At 55.3% G+C, this 23519-nt stretch overlaps 1 protein-coding gene across 9 annotated transcripts; it reads left to right on the top strand.

The window, feature by feature from the left end:
- The first annotated feature begins 1445 nt into the window (after positions 1-1445).
- Positions 1446-23254, top strand: ADGRG5 (adhesion G protein-coupled receptor G5). Of its 9 annotated transcripts, none has more exons than XM_047078472.1 (14): positions 1448-1981; positions 2985-3173; positions 7983-8084; positions 8284-8362; positions 8753-8842; positions 8993-9149; positions 9713-9829; positions 10327-10440; positions 11905-12057; positions 12797-12918; positions 13173-13432; positions 18606-18723; positions 21357-21634; positions 22016-23254. In XM_047078472.1, exons 3-14 carry the CDS (start codon positions 8021-8023, stop codon positions 22114-22116), a joined length of 1653 nt encoding a protein of 550 aa, XP_046934428.1. In that variant the 5' UTR covers positions 1448-1981; positions 2985-3173; positions 7983-8020; the 3' UTR covers positions 22117-23254. The 9 variants fall into 9 exon arrangements, with proteins under 9 accessions (XP_046934437.1, XP_046934428.1, XP_046934429.1 ...); XM_047078473.1 differs by having other exon boundaries at positions 2989-3173; XM_047078474.1 differs by having other exon boundaries at positions 3007-3173.
- The last annotated feature ends 265 nt before the right edge of the window (positions 23255-23519 follow it).

Here is a 23519-nt window from a genome sequence, read left to right on the forward strand (position 1 = left end):
GTCCTGCCCAGTACGTGTGCGTCCCAGCTGGGACAGAGCGGGGAGGTGGATGCGAATGTGGCAAGCCCATCCAGAGCTGGGTGGAAGCTGGACGGGGCTGGACCACGAAGGCAATCGGGAGCCACTGCTGGCTTTTGAGCCGGGGAGTATCTTGGTGGTGATTTCCAGGGTCTGGAGTGCACAGTGAGGTAAAACCAGCACTGCTACTGAGGCAAGGCTTCGTGAGGTTGGCACAGATCCCAGGTGGGAAATAGAGGGGATTTGGCGTGAGCAGGGCCTCGTCCTGAGCCCTGAGAGCAGCCTCTTGGGCTCGCAAACAGCACGAGGAGGAAGGCTGCTGGTGTTATAGCCCTAGATAGAGGTGGCCAGGAGACCTCAGAAATGAAGGGCCTGGAGGTCATGGCCTGGGTTGTGGCCACAGAAAACCAAAGTGCGGAGAAAGGCAAGGACTTTCCCAAGTCGTCTAGCAAGAGTGTGGCCAAGGGTTCAGGACACAAGTGCACAGGTGTCTCTGCAAAGCCTTTACCCTGCAGCCTCTTGCAGTGGGGGAGGGAGTGCGGAACCTGGATGCGTGGACCTGTGCTCCCCTCAGATCTCGCTGCCCTCCAAGAGGCAGCTCTCTTCCCCCTTCCCAGAGAGGCCTGAGCTACCTGTGGGTGGCACTTGGGTTGATGCTGGAAGGGCCACGGGCTGGGGGAAAGAGGAGAGAGACCCTGTTGGGACCTGCCTGTCTCCTCCTTGCTGCAACCCCTTCTCATCCCGGGGGGGAGAAAAATACTTTCCTGAGCCAGAATTTGCCCAGGGAGTCTGGCTGGACAAGAGAGAGCACCCTGCCTCCCACCAAAATACACAGATACTTCCCCTTCCCCTTAGGATCCTGTACAGGAAGTGGCTGGAATAGGACCGGCTGACCAGCCTACCAGCCCCAAGTCTGGCCACATTTTCTGAGCGCTGTTCCGAGCAAGACCCTGCCCCAGAGGGCTCTGCATTGGGTAATTCCGGGCCAGGCTCTTGTCCTCTCCAGACCTCAGTCTCCCCCATGTGTGAAACAGGGGAGCTTTGTGGAGCGCTTCTGGTGACTTCGCAGCACTTCCTTTTATAAGCCCCACACTACCCCGTGAGGTGGTACTATGTCTCTCTTTTCCTTTTTAAAGTGTGTTTATTTATTTTTGAGAGAGAGTGTGTGTGTGTGTGTGTGTGTGGACAAGGGGCAGAGAGAGAAGGAGAGAGAGAATCCCAAGCAGGCTCTGTGTTGTTAGCACAGAGCCCTACTCGGGGCTTGATCTCATGAGCCCAGAGATCACGACCTGAGCTGAAATCAAGAGTTGGATGTTTAACCCACCAAGCCACCCAGGCGCCTTACGTGGTACTGTCTTATCTCCATTTTACAGAGAGGAAGCTGAGGTTCAGAGAGTTTCAGTCACTTGCCCAAAGTCCCCCAGCCAGTAAATGGCAGGCTTGGTATTTGAACCCAGGCAATCCGACCCAGCCTTTGCCTGAGGTCCCGGCCATCATCACTCTCATTGATTGTCAGTTCAGGCAGGGGTCATTCTCCCTTTTCTGCAGACGGGAAAACTGAGGCTGAAGAGGTGCAGAGCAGAGGCAGGTCCTGAAACCTTGTGGGGTGCCACGAGGGCCAGCTCTCCCCCCTTCCCCCACTGACATCAGACATCTCCTTGAGGTACTGCCATCCCCAGGAAGTGCTGCAGGAGCTGGGGAGTGAAAGCAAGAAGTGTTTTGAGCCCAGAGACCAGAGGAAGCAAGAGGCTGCAGTGAAAGAAGAAGTGAAGTGAAGTGAGAGCGTGTTGTGTTGTGTCGTGTGGGGGCAAGGAGAGCAGAGAGAAGGGGACGACTGAGAGCCCGTGCCGAGCACTGAGGGGAGCAGAGAGGAGGCGGCCGGCAGAGACATCCAAGTTCCCTTTTGTTCTGTGGACCAGAGCTGGGAGCCCGTGGCAACAGCACAGCAGCAGCGGCTTCACAGGTCAGCCCCATCCAGCATCTCTATTCCCCACTCCCTCACCTGTCCTTATCCACCCGGTCCCCAGCAGGTGCCTGCCGGGGCCCAGGATTGGTGACATCCTGGGAGCAGCAAGCTGGGGACACTCCTCATTCCCTTCACTCTCTGGGGGCAACTCCAGATCCCTGGGAATGTAGAAATCTATATTTTAAAAAAAGAGAGCAATTTAAACGAAGGAGTGTTTAGGCACTAGCTTCAAATCTTGGCTCCCTGCTGCGACCTACGGCAAGTTATTAGACTTTCCTGGATTTCAGTTTTCTCATCTGTACAGTGGGGTTAATCTGGTAGCCTGCACCTTAGATGACACTGGGAAGGGCCTGGATGGAGTTTGTACTGGGCAAACGGGAGCTGGTGCCATTCCTCTCAGAGTGACCTGGACTGGAGCCCGGGGACTCTATGTCTCAGGGAAATGGCTCCAGTGTTGGTTTAGTCACAGACTAAGTTGGGCCTTGGCGTGGCCTCCCTTTCCCCACCTGTAAAATGGGGCTAATAATGGTATTTGTCAGGGCTTTCCTGCAGAGACCACAGGTTCAGTCCTCACCCAGGCTGGGGTGAGGCCAGCCGTGGGGGCTCCAGGAGCATGGCTGGCTCAGCAGGCCTGGTGCTGCCGGGGAGAGGGCAGGCTGCGGGGGGGGGGGGGGGGGGGGGAGGGGGGGGATGCACGGTCAGCCCCAGGGAGGAAGGCAGGGGTTCCCAAGGCATATGCTCAGATGTATCCCCAGCTGGGGCTTTGGGTCAGAGCTCTAAACTTGCAGTGGGATCATGGAAATGTCTATGTGTCTCTCTCCCTGAGAAATAGGTGTCCTTGGCTTCAGTTTACAGATGGGAAGCCCTCAAGCACAGAGAAGTAGAGTTATTGCCCCACGTCCCAGCCCAGGCACTGAATACTGGAAGTGGCTATCAAATTTGCATCTTCTAGAGGCTCTAGTCTCCACCCTGTTGTTTCCTTATCTCTCTGTTGACCTAGATAGAGGCTTACTCTTCCGTAGAGCAACCCAACCATCTTTGGGAGCCTGTGGCACACAGCACTGGACTTGGAGCCTGGGGCCCTGGGTTTGAATCCTGGCTTGACCACGGGACTGCCGTCACCTCCCAGGCAAACTCCTATGTGGTTTCCAGTTTCCCCACAGTCAACTGGAACCGTCTTGGACCTCAGGTAGGGGGTTTCTGTTTCCCTCGGAGCTTCAGATAATGAATTGTGGGCCACGGTGAGACGGGTGAGGGTGTGGGGCAATGCTGCACGGTGGCTTCTCTGAAGGGCAGGGGAGAGGGGTGTGTTAAGCAGAGGTGAGGATTGTGATTTGCCCCCTGGGAAAGGGAGTGGTAACCACAGCAATTTGAGGGGTCTGGGAGAGGTGTCACTTCTGCTTTGACCTTGATTTCTCCAGTTGGTGGTGGGGTTAGGCCCCTCTGCCCTCTGTAGACACAGAGCAGGGTGGCCAAGGGCCTGGGGAGCTGGCTTTACGGTCCAGACCCTAGAGGTCAAATCTGCACCATTGTCTGGGCCTCCATTCACACAGTGAGGGGGTAGACAAGATGACCCGAGATCTGTCTGCGCTGTTGGGTCCTCAGACTTCTTATCTGAAAAGTTTTAAATTGTTTCATTCAGCAGCTTCCTTTGTCCCCTCAAATGTTTTCCCTCCTGTCTTCTCTGAGGTTCAGAGAGAGCAAGTCAATTGCCCGAGGTAACACAGCCTAATAAATAACCAAGTGGCCAAATGAATAAGAACCCAGCACTCTGTGACTCCAAAGTCTCTATTCCCTTTTCAAAATCAACACATATATTAATAGTGTTAAGACACATGTACGACTACCCGGCAAAAACCATCACACCCCCATCTCATACTGTACTCCGGGATCGATGCAAATGGACTGGAGGTTCCAATGTGAAAAATGAAAACTTAGAAGGACGAGGAGAAACTTAAGAGAATTCCTTTGTAATGCTGGAGCAGGGAAGGCCTTTCTAGCTACAACTCAAAATCCAGAAGACCTAAGAGAACATGCTGCTAATTCTGATTACATAAAAATTATACATACAAAAAAAGACTCCTACCGGCAGAAGGACCATGTGTAATGTTAAAAGGCAAATGACAGGGGCGCCTGGGTGGCGCAGTCGGTTAAGCGTCCGACTTCAGCCAGGTCACGATCTCGCGGTCCGGGAGTTCGAGCCCCGCGTCAGGCTCTGGGCTGATGGCTCGGAGCCTGGAGCCTGTTTCCGATTCTGTGTCTCCCTCTCTCTCTGCCCCTCCCCCGTTCATTCTCTGTCTCTCTCTGTCCCAAAAATAAATAAACGTTGAAAAAAAAAAAAAATTTAAAAAAAAAAAAAGGCAAATGACAAACTAGGAAATATATTTGTAACTCACACAGTAGACAACGAACTAATTTTCCTATTATGTAAAGAGTTTTGAGAAGATAAGGAAGAGTCGAACCTGATGTAAAAATGGGCAGATGTGGGGTCCCGGGTGGCTCAGCTGGTTGGGCGTCCGACCCTGGCTCAGGTCATGATCTTGCGGTCTGTGAGTTCGAGCCCCGCTTCGGACCCTGTGCTGACAGCTGGGAGCTTGGAGCCTGCTTTGGAATCTGTGTCTCCCTCTCTCTCTGCCCCTCCCCCACTCACACTCTGTCTCTCTCTGTCTCTGTCTCTCTCTCAAACAGAAAGAAAAATTTTTTTTTTTTTTTAAAAAGGGCAGATGGTGAACTTGCACACGTGGGAAATGACATCAGAACAGCTGCACTTTGGAAAGAACCAAAGACTGGAATCAACACAACTAGCTGTTCACAGGGCACCCACTGAAGAAGTTAGGGTTTATCCCTCCAACGTTAGACTATGAAGTTGTAATAGTAAAAAATGGAAGCTCTAGGAACTGTTACAGAAAGCTCTCCAAGATATATTTTCAAGAGAAAAATACAGAGTGCAGAACAGTAAAAAGTGTGCTTTTTTTAATAAAATGAGGAGAATCATATATATGTGCTTATATGTATTTTTTAAAGTTTATTTACTTCTTTTGAGAGAGAGCAGGGGAGCAGCAGAGAGGGAGAGAGAGAGAGAGAGAGAGAGAGAGAGAGAGAGAATCCCAAGTGGGCCCCACGCTGTCAGCACAGAGCCTGACACGGGACTTGATCTGTGAGATCATGACCTGAGCCAAAAACAGGAGTTGGACACTTAACTGACTCAGCCACCCAAGTGCCCCATGTGTGCTTATCTATATATGAAACTTGGGAAAGTCCACAAAACATTAATGATAGTAGTTACCTGGGGGTGACGAACGAGGAACCGAGTGGTTGGGTGACACGGGCAGCAGGGATACTTTGATTTTATGTGCTTGTGTGCTTGTTTATTGTTTATATTTGAAAGATGTAAATTCCAAAAGCAAAGAGCAAATAAAGATCGAGAAATATATAACTATAACGCAGGGTAACTTCAGAAAATACGGGCAGTCAAAACTAGTACCCAGAAGTGACCCCTGCATCTTCCACATTTTGCATATATGAAAAAATATGACTTTTACAAGGATTGGATTACACTGCTTTGCAACATGGTTTTTGTTTTACATAAGCAATATGTCACCATTATTTTTTCCATAATGCTAGTCATTTGGAGCATTAAAAAAAACTCTAAGTTGGGGCACCTGGGTGGCTCAGCCGGTTGGGCGTCCGACTTCGGCTCAGGTCATGATCTCACGGTCCGTGAGTTCGAGCCCCGCGTCGGGCTCTGTGCTGACAGCTCCGAGCCTGGAGCCTGCTTCAGATTCTGTCTCCCTCTCGCTGTCTTCCCCTTCCCCACTCATGCTCTGTCTCTCAAGAATGAATAAACGTTAAAAAAATTAAAAAATAAGTAAAAAATAAAAAAACTCTAAGCATTAAAAACTTGCTTTTCTGTTTTGAAGATAACACATGTTCGTTGCAGAAAATGTGAACTATACAGAAAACATAAAAAAGAGAGTAATCCTCCTTCCCAAACATTATTAGCATTTTGTTGACCTTTCTTCTAGATGCCCTCCTAGGCTTAAGCATGTATATTTGCACACATTTCCATACATGTGATTATATTGTGTTATGTTCAACTTGCTCTTTCCAATGCGTAATAATATATTGTGTTCCTCTTTTATGTTACTATTGACATCATAACTTTCGATAGTGACGTGGCGATCCAGTGTACTATATTTTTGAACTTCTACTTTTGAAAAAATGACAAATTCATAGGAGGCTGCAAAAAAAATAGTAAAGATTTTGTGTGTGCTTCACCCAATTAATCTGTATAATCTCCTCCTTCTATTTGGTGAAGCCTTCCTCCTGGAAACTTCTTTTCTCCTGCTCCCTTCTGGACAGGATATACCCGGTCCTGCTGTCCAACCTACAACCGGGGGAATAGCTTTGTCTCTTCTCCGCTAGGGTTTCCTGTGTCCTGTGTTGTCTTTCACAAGTTACTCTCTCGTTCTGTTGGAGCGCGTCCTCCAGCAGCTTTCTGAAAGAGGGTGTATGTTTTAAAATACCTCGTGATCCTCGGTTGACCGCTCACCTTTAAGAGTGCAGCACTAAAGCCTTATTGCTTGTCAGGGCTGATAACTGGGAAAGCTCCAACCTGAGTTCGGTCCTGGCCATATCACTGAGGAACATCAAAACCTCAGTAGCTATAGGATACTTTTCTTGGAATAGCCAGTTCTTCAGCAAAGAGTTTTCTCCTGGCTTAGAGCATCGTCACCTGGCTGCTGCAGGCTTCTGGAGGCTGAGTGGAGGAAGTGGTGAGGAAGGGATACGGCTTAATTTTTCTATCCCTGAATGGCATCCCATCCTTGCCCTCAGGTCCTCTGGCATGCACTGTTTCCCGGGAATGAACTTTATGTTGGAATGCGGTTGAGGGTGGTAGGGTGGTGACAACAGTCCTGGGCACCCCGGGTGACAGAGGAGATCTGGGGCCCCGGCTGGTCATTTAAAAGACTCACCACCATCAATCCCCCATTTTTTTGCCTTCACCCTTCTTTTAGAGGTTCTCGATGCCTCTGGTTCTCAAGTGCTCCCAGGGCTCTAAACCTTCTCCCTGTCCCCTCCCCTTCTCCCCTCCCTCACTCCATACCTCTCCCCCCTGCAGACACTGGGGCTCAACTCTTTACGGTTGGCTAAACTGATTACCAGGCGGTCACCTGCTTGGAACCTCCAAAGTTTTGCTAACATTTCTCACCTGCTGTTGACTTCTTTCCTCTTCTGTCTTTGTGGCTTTGCGCCCGTTTATCCACTCACTCTCATTTTAGTGGAGTTTCGGGGGGTTGACATAGATTTGCTATAGTTAAGCAGACGTTTATTGGTTTATTTTAAAACCACAGAAAATGAAGGCTGAGAGGGACAGACCCCTGCCCAAAGTCACACATGAATTAATGACACAGCTCAACAGGGTTACCTGTTGCTTGCTCCCAAGCAACTTCCCCCTGGGTGAAGTCAGCGCCCTGGAGAAGCCCCCAGACAGACCATTGTTTTGGGAGGGAGAGTGACTCAGGCAAAGCTGGTAATGGTGGGCATTTCTGAACAAACAATCTGGGATTCTTGGAGTCGCAGAGACCAGGCTCAGGGAGCCTAAAGCAGAGCAAGCCCACTTGCTCTCTGAGCCTCAGTTTCCTCATTTGTGAAATGCAGGAGTAAGGAGGATTAATTAAAATGCTACATGTCCTGGGGTGCCTGGGTGGCTAGCCGATTAAGCATCGGCCTTCGGCTTAGGTTGTAATCTCATGGTTCTCAAGTTCAAGCCCCACATCAGGCTCTCTGCTGTTAGCATTGAGCCCGCTTTGGACCCTCTGTTCCCCTCTCTCTCTGCCCCTCCCTTGCTTGTGCTCTTTCACTCTCTCTCAAAAATACATAAACATTTAAAATATATATATAACATGCTAGATGTCCTACCTTTGGGACATGCCGGACACCTAGAAGTTAGAGCTCACTCTTTTACCATGGTGACAATGGCATGCATCTTTTCCAGGTTGGAAACTAGTTTTTGGAAGAGACTGGGAACAGGACATGGATGACCATAGGGTCTTTTTCCTCTGCCTGTGCCTCATGATTGCTCACAGTGATACAGTGGGTAAGGGGGTGCTGCTGAACTGGGGGGCAATCTGAGCCCGGGCCCGTGGCCGTGATGTGAAAGGGGGACGACCCAAACCAAGGGAGCTTGAAAGAGGGCACTGAGGTCTCCCGGGGCAGCAGCAAGGCTGAGGCTGTGGTAGAAGGGCCCAGAGGCTGTGGGGACAGAGGCTGATGTGGAGGCGTGACCTGCCCCGCAGAGGAGTCCCAAGAACCCCTGAGCTGGATGGAGAACCTGGAGACGATGTCCAGGAGCCGCAATGGGACTTCGCTTCGTGGGTGAGTTGGGCGGCCCTCCCCGCCCCCCTTGAGTCAGCTGTGCCTCCCACCCCCAGCTTGCGCCTTGAGTCAGTGGTCCAGGGTTGTCCAGTGTAGACCATTAATCCATTTATTCAACATTCAGTTATTGAGTACCTACCGTGTGCCCAGCACGAGGCTTGGAAGATGCAGGTTAACCATGTCCCTGCCCTTATCAAGTTTGCTGTCTGGTTTAGGGCCTTTAACTATGGATGCCATGAAATCGGGTGCAGAATCGTGGGTCTCTGCATTTTCCTGGGAAGGAGTTGCAAAGCTGGACCGAGCTCTCGAATGGTCTCGCAGCTCTGGGTGAGGGGATGGTGCTGATGACTGGCCAGGGGGAGCACAGGGACTATGTGGCATTTCACTCAGTCAGCAGAAAAAGTCCAGAAAAATCTTCCTGAAGGAGGTGTCCAAAGACCTGGACCTGAGTCAGGAGATGTGGATGAGTGGGGTGGAGAGGTAAGAGTGTGCCAGGGACACTGTGTGTGCAAAGGCCCGGAGGTAGGGGTAGCAGATGTGGGCTGGGGGAGGCCCTGCCCTTATTGGCTGTCTGGGGCCCCTCTTGTCCCCACGCCCACTCTAGACCCTGGCCAGCTCTCTCACCCTCAGGCTTATCCGGGGCCTGGAGTGCAGCCTGTTGAACACCAGCTTCGAGGGCAAGAACCTTACCTTGCAGACGCACAGCATCCAGACACTGGCCTTCAAGCTGGGCTGTGACTTCGCTGGCCTCGCACTGAGCAGTGCGACTCTGGAGCGGGTCCCCCAGGTCAGAGGGGGCCAGGAGATGGAGGGCAGCCAGGGTCTCGACCCTAGAAATCCTCCAGGGGCTTCCGGTCTGGACTTTCCCCCAACTAATCTGGTCTGCCCTAATAGCTGTGAGTTGCCTCTTCTGTAAAATGGGGCTGACATTCCTCACGTGAATGGTGGAAAGAGAGGGTGCTCTGTGGCCCCTCAAGGGCAATGTCCTCTTCCTGCTTCTGCAGGTCCCCCAGGGGAGGCGGCAATGGGAGAGGCCAGGGAAGCCAGGGTCCTTGGAAGACTCTGGTGTGATTCCTGCTGACCGTCTGGGCGCTGAGGGCTGACGAGCTCCATCCCCAGGGGCCCCAGTTGGGTGGGGTAAATCGAGGCAGGGGCAGCCTGGAGGAAGGGCCTGGGATCTCAGGAAGTTGGGGAGGAAGTACAGCCTGGGAGGGGAGGGCTCTGCAGGTGGAGGCTCCTAGGGATGAAATGCCCCAGGGAAAGAACAGGGTGGGAAGGCTTCACAAGGAGTGGGGAGCAGTGGAAGTGTTGGGGCCGGGTGTGGCTTAGCCCGTCCATGGCTGCCCGTAGGCCTCGGTGCCGCACGCCATGCAGTTCCCGGCAGAGCTGACCCAGAATGCCTGCAGGACCCGCCCCAGGGAGCTGCGCCTCATCTGCATTTACTTCTTCACTGACTACTTTTTCCAGGTCAGTGCCACACGGGGGCCAAGCAGGGTAGGTGCCGGCCCCTTCCTGCGGGCACTGCGGGCATCCGTACCATCGCCTGGCCTCTGCACAGGGACCAGCACCAGGTGGGACCAGCCCATTGTGCAACCTGAGCCAGCCGCTGTCCTTTCTGGGCCTTGGTTTTAGGAGAATGGTGTTGGGGGTGCAATTACAAGAAATCTACCATGGATGTGTCTGTCCCTAGGTGGGAGACAGACAAAGGTGTTTTTAACTTTGGCTTTGAAAGTGAGCGAGGACAGATGCAGGCTGGAATGCACTGAATCCATGGCGGAGAGGTGGGGGGTGAGTGCTGAAGGGACAGCTTTCCAGGTGGAGGGGACAGCATATGCAAAGGCTAGGAGGCTGGCCCACATGTGAAGGCACACTGCTGTTCTCACCCGGGGGAAGGGGCTCTCGGACCTCAGCCGGGGTCTCCAGGCATCCATCCTCTCCAGTCAGCCCTTCTGCTGTCCTTCCAGAGTATCAACTCATCTTTGCTCAATAACTATGTCCTGGGAGCCCAGCTGAGTCACGGACACGTGAACAACCTCAGTGAGCCGATCAACATCAGCTTCTGGCACAACCGAAGCCTGGTACTGTTGGGGGTGCCCCCATTTCCACCTCACCCCTGCCCCTTGTGGCTCCTGTTGAACTCTGGCTCAACTAAACCCACACCCGTGGAAGCATTTTGAAAACAAACCGTTTCAAATCGATCGCAGTTTGAAAATTCCTGTCAAAGGAATCAGAGACAGAAGTTTTGCTTAATTTTTTTTACTTACCACATTAGGCAGGATTCTTTGAGTTGCAAGTGATGCAAAGCCAAGTCAAGGCAGCTTAAACACAGAAAGGATGGGCTCATGCAGATGAAATGTCCAGGGCTGTCCAGCTTCAGGCCTGGCTGGATCCAGGGGCTGATGCAATGCCATTCTGGCTCAGCCTCTTTCCATCTTCAGCAATGGTTTCCTATCTTGGATCTCTACTCTGGTAAGATGGCAGCAAAAGTGTTGGACTTCCAGCCCCTCTTCCCAGGAGGCTCTTCCTCATCGGTGCAAACGAGGGTTCCAAAATGGAGTCCTTAGGGTCCAGCTGGGTCATGTGTCCATCCCTGCACCATCACTGCACACAGGTGGATGGAACGTGTGGATTGGCCAGACCTGGGTCACACGGCTTGGGGACTGGGCTGGATTCATCTGATCTGCCATGGGGCAGGTATGGGTCTTCAAGGGAAGCTCAGAAGCTGGTCCTGGAGTGAGGGAGAAGGGCTGCTGGGTGAGCACAAGCCCTGGTGTCTCTGCTCTCCTGGCCCTGGCATTCCGGAAAAGCCCAGAGACTCTACATTCTGCCCTGACTTTCCATCAGCTTCATGAGACTGCTCTGCACTCTCATTTTCTCCATCATCCTTCCCTTACTTTCCTCTGAACCTTTGCTCCCACAGTTCCCTTTATCTGGATTGCCCTCGTTCCACTTCTGCTGAGATCTGATGTGTCCTCAAAGACCTCAGTGCCCCAATCGTCCCTTCCCTCCTTGGGACTCCCCTACCCCTTGCTCAGTGGTTTTCCATGGCACTTTCTGTGTCGTTCCTCCCACCCCACCACCCCCATGGCTCAGCATCAGGGTTGTCTGTGGATGAGTCTCTTTCCCGCCCTGGGCAGTGCACCTGCAATATCGTTGTTCCCCATGAGGAGGAGGGGAAAGGGCACAATTGATTGTAGAGCACCTACTGTCCAGCCAGAGCTGGTCACTCAAGATTCCTCATTGCCCGTATTTTAATACCCTCTTTGAGAAACTGTGTATAGAGGATCCCATTTTACAGATGAGTAAACTGAGGCACAGAGAAGCTTGGCAACTTGCCCAGGTTACTCTGAGAGTCCATAGTGGAGGTGAGTCTGGAATCTGGGTCCGTCTGGCCAAAGCCCAGCCAGTGCCTTGTAAGAAGTTGACAAGGGTGCAGTTGAATCAGCTTTGGCCCCCACAATTTCCAGACTCTGATCCACGGCCCTCCCCCATACCCTTTACCCCGTACCTCCTCCATACCCAACTCCACCATCTCCCCTTAGGAAGGCTACACAGCGACCTGTGTCTTTTGGAAGGAAGGAGCCAGCAAGGATCACTGGGGGGTCTGGAGCCCCGAGGGCTGTCGCACAGAGCAGCCGTCACCTTCCCAGGTGCTCTGCCGCTGCAACCACCTCAGCTACTTTGCTGTTCTCATGGTATGTGTGCATCCAGTCTGGGTGATGGGAGTCAAAGCTGTAAAGGACCCCATGTCTAGACAAGAGGAGCAGGGCATAGGCAGGTGCAAGGGACAGACAATCCAACTCAAATGGGCTTAAGGAGAAAAAAAGAGAAACGTATGAACTCCTGTGGCTGAAGAGGCTATGTTGGGCTTCAGACATGGCTTGATCAAGATGTTCAAGATCACCAAGACAAGGCTCTATATCTCTCACCTGTGTTTGCTTTGTACTGGCCTGGGCTTCAGATGGAATTTCCCTTCAGGATAATTATACGGCTGCTAGCAGATCCTGGCTCGTTTCCTACTAGCTTTTAGGCCAGTAGGCTCTAACTGGCTCTTTCCCAATTCTGCCAGCTAGTTTGGGGATTGAGTCCCACTGGCCTGGAGTGTGTCACATTCCCATCCCTCAATCAATCACTCTGGGCAGGAGGAGGGAAGGCTCTGATAAGTCAGGCCTGGGGCACTGTCCACGCACAGTGTCCATATATGTCTATGTGCATAGACAGCAAGGCAGGGGAGGTTCTCATAGAGAGAGGGGAGATGGGAGTTGAGGGGGGCAAAAGCCACCGTATCTGCCAGAGCTTTTTCCTTCAAGTCGGGACCATGGTAGGCTTTGTGGTGGGGCAGGGGAGCTTGGAGCGGAGATCTTAGCAGGTCCCTGCGAGTGCGGGGAGGGCATTCCCATGCTTCTGTCCTCCATCCCCCCTTCCTTCTTGCAGCAACTCTCCCCGGCCCCGATCCCCGCAGAGCTGCTGGCGCCTCTTACGTACATCTCCCTGGTGGGCTGCAGCATCTCCGTCGTGGCCTCGCTTCTCACTATCCTGCTGCACTTCCAAGCCAGGTATTCCCCTGCCCCCGTGCCAGGACCGCCCACCCGCTGCTGCTCAGCACCCCTCCTTATCCAATTGATCCCCCAGAGTGGGGTGGACTTCTCCAGGGGATGGGGGCAGGAGACCAGCCTTGCTGTGTGGCTGCTGTTGGATCCCCGCGACCTCTCAACCTCAGCGTTCCCATCATTGTGTGTCCGTGAGCCCAGGGGGTGGCACTGCCTGGGTGACGTCCCCAGGCCACGGAAGGGCATGCTCCCACCCGCAGGAAGCAGGGTGACTCCACAACACACATCCACATGAACCTGCATGCGTCTGTGCTGCTCCTGAACGTCGCCTTCCTGCTGAGTCCTGTGCTGGCCGGGGCCGGGGCAGCATGCACAGCACTGGCGGCCATCCTGCACTTTGCGCTGCTCAGCTGCCTCACCTGGATGGCCATCGAAGGCTTCAACCTCTACCTCCTCCTCGTGCGCGTCTACAACATCTACATCCGCCGATATATGCTCAAGCTGTGTGCAGTGGGTTGGGGTAAGCAGAGCCTCCCTCCCCTCTTGCTTCCTGAGGGTTCCAGCCACACAGGCAGTCTACCCTCTCCTGCCCTTCTCTTTCTCCTCTTCCTCAGCACAGCGACCATGAGCACTGATCATCTTCCCTGCCAACGCTCACCACTACTTTCTACACTGCTATTCTTATCGTCGGTTCTACTTCCAAACCTCCATGGCGACCTCCACCCCAACACCTCCATTCCCCCCACCCGCAACACCTCCATCCCCTCCACCCAAACACCTCCATCCCCCCGCACCCCCAACACCTCCATTACCCCCCCCAACACCCCCATTCCCCCACCCCCAACACCTCCATCCCCTCCACCCAAACACCTCCATCCCCCCGCACCCCCAACACCTCCATTCCCCCCACCCCCAGCACCTCCATCCCCTTCATGCCCAACACCTCCATCCCCTCCACACCCAACACCTCCCACACCTCCAGCACCTCCACACTTCCAACATCTCCAACACCTCCATTCCCCCCATCCCCAACACCTCTATCTCCTCTACCCCAACACCTCCTTTCCCTCCACCCCCACACCTCCATCTCCTCCACCCCAACACTTCCATCACCTCCACCCCAACACCTCCATCCCCTCCACCTCCAACACTTCCATCACCTCCACCTCCAAAACCTCCATCACCTCCACCCCAACACCTCCATCCCCTCCACCCCCAACACCTCCATCCCCTCCACACCCAACACCTCCAACACCTCCAACACCTCCACACTTCCAACATCTCCAACACCTCCATTCCCCCCATCCCCAACACCTCTATCTCCTCTACCCCAACACCTCCTTTCACTCCACCCCCAACACCTCCATCCCCTCCACCCCAACACTTCCATCCCCTCCACCCCCAACACCTTCATCCTCTCCACCCCCAACACCTCCATCCCCTCCACCCCAACACCCCCATTCCCCCACCCCCAACACCTCCATCCCCTCCACCCAAACACCTCCATCCCCCCGCACCCCCAACACCTCCATTCCCCCCACCCCCAGCACCTCCATCCCCTTCATGCCCAACACCTCCATCCCCTCCACACCCAACACCTCCAACACCTCCAGCACCTCCACACTTCCAACATCTCCAACACCTCCATTCCCCCCATCCCCAACACCTCTATCTCCTCTACCCCAACACCTCCTTTCCCTCCACCCCCAAAACCTCCATCCGCTCCACCCCTAACACCTCCATCCCCTCCACCCCAACACTTCCATCACCTCCACCCCAATACCTCCATCCCCTCCACCTCCAACACCTCCATCCCCTCCACCCCCAACACCTTCATCCTCTCCACCCCCAACACCTCCATCCCCTCCACCCCAACACCTCCAATTCCCCCACCCCCAACGCCTCCATCCCCTCCACCTCCAACACCTCCATCCCCTCAACCTCCAACACTTCCATCACCTCCACCTCCAAAACCTCCATCACCTCCACCCCAACACCTCCATGCCCCCACCCCCAACACCTCCATCCGGTCCACCTCCAACACCTCCATCCCCTCAACCTCCAACACTTCCATCACCTCCACCTCCAAAACCTCCATCACCTCCACCCCAACACCTCCATCCCCTCCACCCCCAACACCTCCATCCCCTCCACACCCAACATCTCCAACACCTCCAACACCTCCACACTTCCAACATCTCCAACACCTCCATTCCCCCCATCCCCAACACCTCTATCTCCTCTACCCCAACGCCTCCTTTCCCTCCACCCCCAACACCTCCATTCCCCCCACCCCCAACACCTCCATCCCCTCCACCTCCAACACTTCCATCACCTCCATCTCCAAAACTTCCATCACCTCCACCCCAACACCTCCATCCCCTCCACCCCCAACACCTCCATCTCCTCCACCGCCAACACCTCCATCCTCTCCACCCCCAACACCTCCATCCCCTCCACCCCAACACCTCCATTCCCCACCCCCAACTCCTCCATCCCCTCCACCCAAACACCTCCATCCCCTCCACCTCCAACACCTCCAACCCCTCCACACACAACACCTCCATCCCCTCCACCCCCAACACCTCCATCCCCTCCACCCCCAACACCTCCATCCCCTCCACCCCAAACACTTCATTCCCTCCACCCCCAACACCTCCATCCGCTCCACCTCCAACACCTCCATCCCCTCCACCTCCAACACTTCCATCACCTCCACCTCCAAAACCTCCATCACCTCCACCCCAACACCTCCATCCCCTCCACCCCCAACACCTCCATCTGCTCCACCCCAAATACCTCCATCCCCTCCCACCCCCAACACCTCCATTCCCCCCACCCCCAACACCCCATCCCCTCCACCTCCAACACCTTCATCACCTCCACCCCAACACCTCCAACCCCTCCACACACAACACCTCCATCCCCTCCACCCCCAACACCTCCATCCCCTCCCACACCCAACACCTCCATTCCCCCCAACCCCAACACCTCCATTCCCCCCAACCCCAACACCTCCATTCCCCCCACCCCCAACACCTCCATTCCCCCCAACACCTCCATTCCCCCCACCCCCAACACCTCCATTCCCCCCAACACCTCCATTCCCCCCACCCCCAACACCTCCATCCCCTCCACCTCCAACACCTCCATTCACCCCAACCCCAACACCTCCATCCCCTCTACCTCCAACACCTCCATCCACTCCATCCCAACACCTCCATCCGCCCCTCCCCCAACACCTCCATCCCCTCCACTTCCAACACCTCCATCACCTCCACTCCAACACCTCCATTCGCTCAACCCACAACACCTCCATCCCCTCCACCCCCAATACCTCCATTCCCCCCACCCACAACACCTCCATTCCCCCCCCAACACCTCCATCACCTCCACCTCCAACACCTCCATCACCTCCATCCCCAACACCTCCATCACCTCCACCTCCAACACCTCCATCCTCTCCACACCTCCAACATCCCCAACACCTCCATCCCCTCCAGAGCTCCATCCCCTCCACCCCCAACACTTCCATCCCCTCCACCTCCAACGCCTCCAACACCTCCACACCTCCATCTCCTCCACCACCAACACCTCCATCCCCTCCACCTCCACACCTCCTTCACCTCCACATCTCCACACCTCCAACATCTCCAACACCTCCATCCCCTTCACCCCCAACACTTCCAATCTCTCCATCCCCACAACCTCCATCACCTCCAAACCTCCAACATCTCCACACCTCCAACATCTCCAACACCTCCATCCCCTTCACCCCCAACACTTCCAATCTCTCCATCCCCACAACCTCCATCACCTCCACACCTCCAACATCTCCAACACCTCCATTCCCCCCACCCCAACACTTCCATTCCCCCCACCCCCAACACCTCTATCCCCTCCACCCCAACACCTCCATCCCCTCCACCTCCAACACCTCCATCCCCTCCACCCCCAACACCTCCATCCGCTCCACCCCCAACACCTCCATCCCCTCCACCCCAACACCTCCATCCCCTCCACCTCCAACACCTCCATCCCCTCCACCCCCAACACCTCCATCCTCTCCACCCCCAACACCTCCATCCCCTCCACCCCAACACCTCCATCCCCCCACCCCCAACTCCTCCATCCCCTCCACACCCAACACCTCCAACACCTCCACACTTCCAACATCTCCAACACCTCCATTCCCCCCATCCCCAACACCTCTATCTCCTCTACCCCAACACCTCCTTTCCCTCCACCCCCAAAACCTCCATCCGCTCCACCCCCAACACCTCCATCCCCTCCACCCCAACACTTCCATCACCTCCACCCCAATACCTCCATCTCCTCCACCTCCAACACCTCCATCCCCTCCACCCCCAACACCTTCATCCTCTCCACCCCCAACACCTCCATCCCCTCCACCCCAACACCTCCATTCCCCCACCCCCAACGCCTCCATCCCCTCCACCTCCAACACCTCCATCCCCTCAACCTCCAACACTTCCATCACCTCCACCTCCAAAACCTCCATCCCCTCCACCCCCAACACCTCCATCCCCTCCACACCCAACACCTCCAACACCTCCAACACCTCCACACTTCCAACATCTCCAACACCTCCATTCCCCCCACCCCCAACACCTCTATCTCCTCTACCCCAACACCTCCATTCCCTCCACCCCCAACACCTCCATCCCCTCCACACCCAACATCTCCATCCCCTCCACCTCCAACACCTCCAACACCTCCACACCTCCAACATCTCCAACACCTCCATTTCCCCCACCCCCAACACCTCTATCCCCTCTACCCCAACACCTCCATTCCCTCCACCCCAACACCTCCATCACCTCCACACCTCTAACACCTCCATTCCCCCATCCCAACACCTCCATCACCTACACACCTCCAACACCTCCATTCCCCCATCCCAACACCTCCAACACCTCCACACCTCCAATATCTCCAACACCTCCATTTCCCCACCCCAACACCTCCACACCTCCATCCCCTCTACCCCAACACTTCCATCACCTCCACACCTCAAACACCTCCATTCCCCCCACCCCCACACCTCCATCACCTCCACACCTCCAACACCTCCACACCTCCAACACCTCTAACAGTTCCATCCCCCCCACCTCCATCACCTCCACACCTTACCTCCAACACCTCCACCATCACCTCCACCTCTAACACCACCATCACTTGTGCCATCGTCTCCACCATGTCTACCTCTAACACCATCAACTCCACCACCACCACTTCCATCACCACCTCTGACTCTACCAACATCTTCACCACCACCTCCACCATCACTACCATCCTCATCCTCGTCTTCACCACTATCTCTGGCATCACCATCATTGGCACCTCTATCGCCATCCTAGCCCTTCTTTAGCATCTCTGTTTCCTCACAAGTTCTCCCAACCCTCCGTCCCATTAGCTCGATCTCCCCACTGCTACTGCCATTGCCATCCCACCCTAGAGTCCTCACTAACATCATCTTGGAGAGCTGTCTCCTCTCAGACCTCCGGGTTACGTGCTTTGAAGCTGCCAATATGGCAGGGGCTGGGGACTCGGAACAGTCCCTTTCCCTCCCCACTTGCTCAGTGGGATTCTGTTTTAGCAGCCCCAGGGACCCATGACAAACCTTTCTCTGGGGTCACCTGACAGATGCTGAGAACTCTCTCATCCCTCAGGGGTCCCAGCCCTCCTGGTGCTGCTCCTTCTTGTTGACCAGAATTCAGTGTATGGACCCCACACAATCCCACTCTTCGACAGCCGGGGAAATGGCACGGGTTTCCAGAACAATTCCATGTGAGTACCTTCAGGGCTGTGGCAGGCTCTCTGGCTCTGGTGGGAGGACCCAGGGGCTCTGAACAGGGTGTGCTGTAGGCAGGACACTGGCTGTGGGGCAAGCAGGGGACCAGGACTCAGAGAGGGGGTGGTTTCCAGGGGCCTTTGCCACACCTTCTGCTGGATCCCTGAAGCCTCCTGCAGAGGCAGGCTCTCGTCCTAGGCCAGCTAACCCTAGGGAGCCCTGGCATGAACTCTGGTGCTTGCTCATGGACCTCCCAAGTGCGGGTAGAAGGCCCTCCACCTCCTGGCAGCACAGAGGTCGGCCCAGTGCCCCCTCCCGCTCTCAGACCTCACTGGGGGAGCTCAGCCTGCGCCTGACTCTGCTGTCCTTTCCCACCACCTTGCTGTGCTCACTCAGCCTCCTGCACCTCCCGATCTGTGCCTGGCATAGCACTGCCAGCCCACAGACCCTCCTGGTCAGAGAGAGTGCTGCAAGGGCTGGGACATCCCAAGGACAGGGCTCACGTGTGTGTGTGTGTGTGTGTGTGTGTGTGTGTGTGTGTGTGTGTGTTGGGGGGCTTGGGGGTCTGGGGGCCAGACTCTGTTGCTTCTTCCTGTGCTCTCGGACATTAACCTTTCTCTTGTTATGAAGTTTCTAACAGCCAATGTAGGGAGAATAGCTTAATAACCTCCCGTCGACCTAGCTCCAGTATTCGGCTGTCCATCCTGCTTTCTATCCTGGCTGACACAAGCTCAGGACTGCTGAGGGCCAACTCTGTGGCAGGCCTCATGAATTATCCTGTTTAAACCTTGCAGCAAGGAGTGGGTCCTGTTGTCAGCCTCTGTTTACTGTTAGGGAAACTGAGGCACAGACAGCTGATGAACCCTGCCCAAGGAAACCCAGATGGTCAATGGCAGAGCTGGGACTTGGCCACAGGCAGGATGGCTCCAGAGCTCGGCCCCCCAGCCTCCAGGAAGTGAGGACTCTGGGCACCGAGTGGAAGCAGAGTGGGGTTCATTCCTCACGGCAAGGGTCAGGCTGCTTCGTCAGAGGAGGTGTGACTTGGGGCTCCTTAACCATGTAGTTTTTTTAAAAAATGTTTTAAGAATTTTTATTTATTTTGAGACAGAGAGAGAGAGAGAGAGGGAGAGAGAGAGAGACAGAGCACGAGTGGGGGAGGGGCAGAGAGAGAGGAAGACACAGAATCTGAAGCAGGCTCCAGGCTCTGAGCTGTCAGCACAGAGCCTGATGCAGGGATCGAACTCATGAACCACAAGATCATGACCTGAGCTGAAGTCAGACGCCTAACCGACTGAACCACCCAGGTGCCCCTCACCATGAGTTTTAATATAATATGTGCTGTGTGCCCTGCAGTGGGGACAGGAAGGACATTATTGCTGGGCTGTCAGAGCACTCCCCACTCTAAGGACCAGCTTCTCCCAAAGCTTCTTCCTTCCTTCTCCTTTCCCTCTCATCTGGCTTCGTGACTTTTATTCTCCTGCATTTAAAAGACCCTTCCTATGTAGATATGTGTTCCTGAACACAAAAAGCAATAACAAAAAACCAACCTTGAACGTACTCCCGCTGACGGGACACTGGTTAGTAAATTGCGATAGAGCCACCCCTGCTGGACTGCCACACTGTGGTGAAAAGGAATGATCCATGACCACACTCAGTCCCTTGGATAAATCCCCAAGATCACATTCAAGAATGGTGGCTGCCGCAGCAGGGGCTCGAGCAGGCGATTGTGACAGGGACACAGGCATTGAGCCTGGGACTTCAAATCCCACCTTTGCCTCTTACTAGCGCATGTTCCTAAGCCAGAGCCTCAGTTTCCTCAACAGCAGGATGGGGATGGTGATGCACCTGCCTCATGGGGTCATCATGAGAACTGAATGGGCTAATCCACGGAAAGCATGGGACACGGTGTCTGAGTGGGTAAAAGGTACCACCTGTCTTGCAGGTGTCCTGGGGAAGCAAAGGGCATGAAGCCCTCAGGGAGGGTCTAGGAACAGGGCTAGGGCCACTGCCAGGCCTCTGCTCTTTCCTCAGTCCTCGGTGGCATCTTCCTGCTGTTTCTTCTCTGCTCCTCGGTCCACATGTCACCGTGAGTGCCCCGCCACCAGGCTGCCCCGACTTGCAACAGCTTGTTTGCTGCTCAGAGCCCAGCATGTCGGCCCAGTCTAGGTGGGGAGGGGTCCACTGCACAGAGATGCTGATTGGATGGTGATGACCGTGTGGCGGGTGGGAGGAGGAAAGAGGGCCCCCGGGCCAATGATCTGACAGTATCGTACAAGTTGGCAGTTTGGCTGGCCATGGAAGGGGAGAGAGGTAAGACGTAGAAAGGAGAGGAAGAGTTTTCAGGTGGGTTAAGGCATGGAGGCATGAGAGAGCCCTGTGTGGCTGGAAAGGAGAGCTTGGGGGGCTTGAGGCAGGAGGCTGAGGTGGCAGGTGGGGCCTAATGTGGTGGCCTGGCTGGAAAGCTGGGCCCAGAACTTCACCACACGTGTGGTCGGAAAAGAAACGACGGGTCTGGGCCAGGAGACAGGCCCAGGTTCGGGAGCCCATCCAGAGGCCCAGAGACCAGGATCTCCTCCCCACCCTGGCCTTGGGAGCCACACCGACCCTGAACTTCACCCCTCCTCTACAGATGCTGGGTGCGGAGCCCCTGGGTGCACAACATCTTGGTCATGGGCTATGGTGGCCTCACATCCCTTTTCAACCTGGTGGTGCTGGCTTGGGCGCTGCGGGCCGTGCGCAGGCTGCGGGCGCAGGAGAAGGTGCCGGGCACCCGGGCCTGCCGAGATAGCGTCACCGTGCTGGGCCTCACCATGCTGCTGGGCACCACCTGGGCCTTGGCTTTCTTCTCCTTTGGTGTCTTCCTGCTGCCCCAGCTCTTCCTCTTCACCACCTTCAACTCGCTGTACGGTAGGGCCCGCGGGAGGCGTGGAAGAAGCCCCAAGGGGAGTGCACAGCGGCAGGTGGATGTTTAGCCCCAAGGGCTTCAGGCCAAGGGGGCGAGTCAGGGGCCGAAATCCAGCTCCCCTGCCAAGCTGGTTGGGGGCTCCTTCTGCCCATGGGAAGGAGCATGTCCTTCTAATTGGCACAAAGGCACCTTCTGGCCTAGTGGTGGCTGGTCCTCCAGCTTCTACGCTCTGCCCCTTCTGGCTTCCAACAGTAAGGGGCCCTCAGAATGACTCCTGGGCCTCAAGGAAGCTCTGCTCACCCCCAGCGAGGAGATCCCTGGATTCGGGGTGGGGCGCCACGTTGCTCCTGCCAGTGTCCCCCTGACCAGTCTTTTGCTTGCAGGTTTCTTCCTCTTCCTGTGGTTCTGCTCCCAGAGGTGCCGCTCAGAGGCAGAAGCGGAGGCAGAGATGGAGGCGTTCAGCTCCTCCCAGACGATGCCGTAGTCTGGGTCCGCTGGCCCAGAACCCGTAGCCTCTCTGGCTGCCTGCAGCCCGAGACTCTGGCTCCCACCAGAGAAGGTGGCAGGCCAGCTGCTGGACACCAGAAGCCCCTGTGCCCTCCAGGGAGGCTTCCCTACCTCCATGGCTTCCCCGGGCCCAGAGGGCAGGGCATTCTGCCCCGGGACAGGTGCAACCCCGCTGGGGGTCAGCAAACTTTACTGGGGTGCCTGGGCCCAGGGTACCTGGTCAGGCCCATGGGCAGAGCACTGGCTTGGGAGTCAGGAGGCCATATTTCAAGGCTTGGCTCCGAGTCTTACTGTATGACCTTGGGCCTGTCATCTCCCTGACCCTGGATTCCACATCTGTGACATGGGGCAGATGGCTTCGGTCCTGCCTAGCCCAAGAGCTTTGTGAAGACCGAGTAAAACCAGGGAAGAAGGTCTTAGTGGGCCCCGTTACTTCCAACTGCCTGCTGGGGGCGGGGTCTCTGCCAATCTGCCCTGGATATTTCCTGCTGGGCCCTGCCACCTTCCTTCTGGGGAGGGCCAGACCACATCTTGGCCCAGGGTCCCCAGCCCAGAGCTGAGTCTCACCCAGTGTCTGAGACCTCACCAGCTTATGCCTGAGGCTGCTTTTCCTTCAGTCCCCCCAAATTATGATGACCCACAACTCCAGGCCTGTTCTTAAAGATCAGGAAGTCCAGTCCTTCCCAGAAGCTCCTCCTCCAGTGCTCCCAAGACCCCTATAGGCCATGTAGAACAGAAGCTGGCGATAGGGCTTCCTGGGGATAGGAGGGCAGAGCCTCTTTCCCCTCCACCTGAGCCAGCTGGGCCTGTGACCTGGGTATTTGATGATCGGTTAGGATCGAATTTCCCCTGGTAGGCGTGAGGGTATGGATTCTAAACCCAAGCTAAGGCCACAGTTGTAGAGACCTACCTTGACCTATCCGTCAGACCAAGAGGGAGAGGGCTCACGAAGCCAGCTGCATTCCCAGGATGCACACCAGAGGGCGCTGTTGGCCTGTGCTCAGAGGCCGTTGGCTCCAAAATCCATCTGGAAATGTCACCTGTCTGTGGACTTGACACACGAGCTGCAGAGGCCCTGCTTCCAGAACTGCTCCTGCTGAGGGACCAAAGAAAGAGTTCTCACACCGTTTACATGGCCATTTCTCTCTTTTCCCAACGCAGCTGCCGGTTCTGGCTCTTCTGGGCATATCCGGCGCTAAAGCCGTGGGCTGGGGTAGGCTCTCAGGGCGCCGCCCCAGGCCGTCAGACAGGTAATAATGGCTGTGGAGGGCGTGGCGAGGGAACTGGAGCCGGATCCCTTTTCTCCCGGGGGGATCTTCTGCCCTCTGCTCATTTCTTGATGCAAATAGCCCTTCTCTGGGTGGTGAGTACTGTGGTCTC

This window comes from Lynx rufus, unplaced genomic scaffold (assembly GCF_022079265.1).
Source record: "Lynx rufus isolate CCGP_SWC_20201006 ecotype Redwood Valley unplaced genomic scaffold, mLynRuf1.p SCAF_16, whole genome shotgun sequence".
In the NCBI taxonomy this organism is placed as follows: Eukaryota; Metazoa; Chordata; class Mammalia; order Carnivora; family Felidae; genus Lynx; species Lynx rufus.

Excerpts from the sequence above, each read along its gene's own strand:
- ADGRG5 (XM_047078472.1), top strand. The coding sequence starts at position 8,021 with ATGGATGACCATAGGGTCTTTTTCCTCTGCCTGTGCCTCATGATTGCT. Across the intron at positions 9,830-10,326 it reads TCACTGACTACTTTTTCCAG|AGTATCAACTCATCTTTGCT; the intron begins GTCAGTGCCACA and ends CTGTCCTTCCAG. Across the intron at positions 13,433-18,605 it reads GCTGTGTGCAGTGGGTTGGG|GGGTCCCAGCCCTCCTGGTG; the intron begins GTAAGCAGAGCC and ends CTCATCCCTCAG.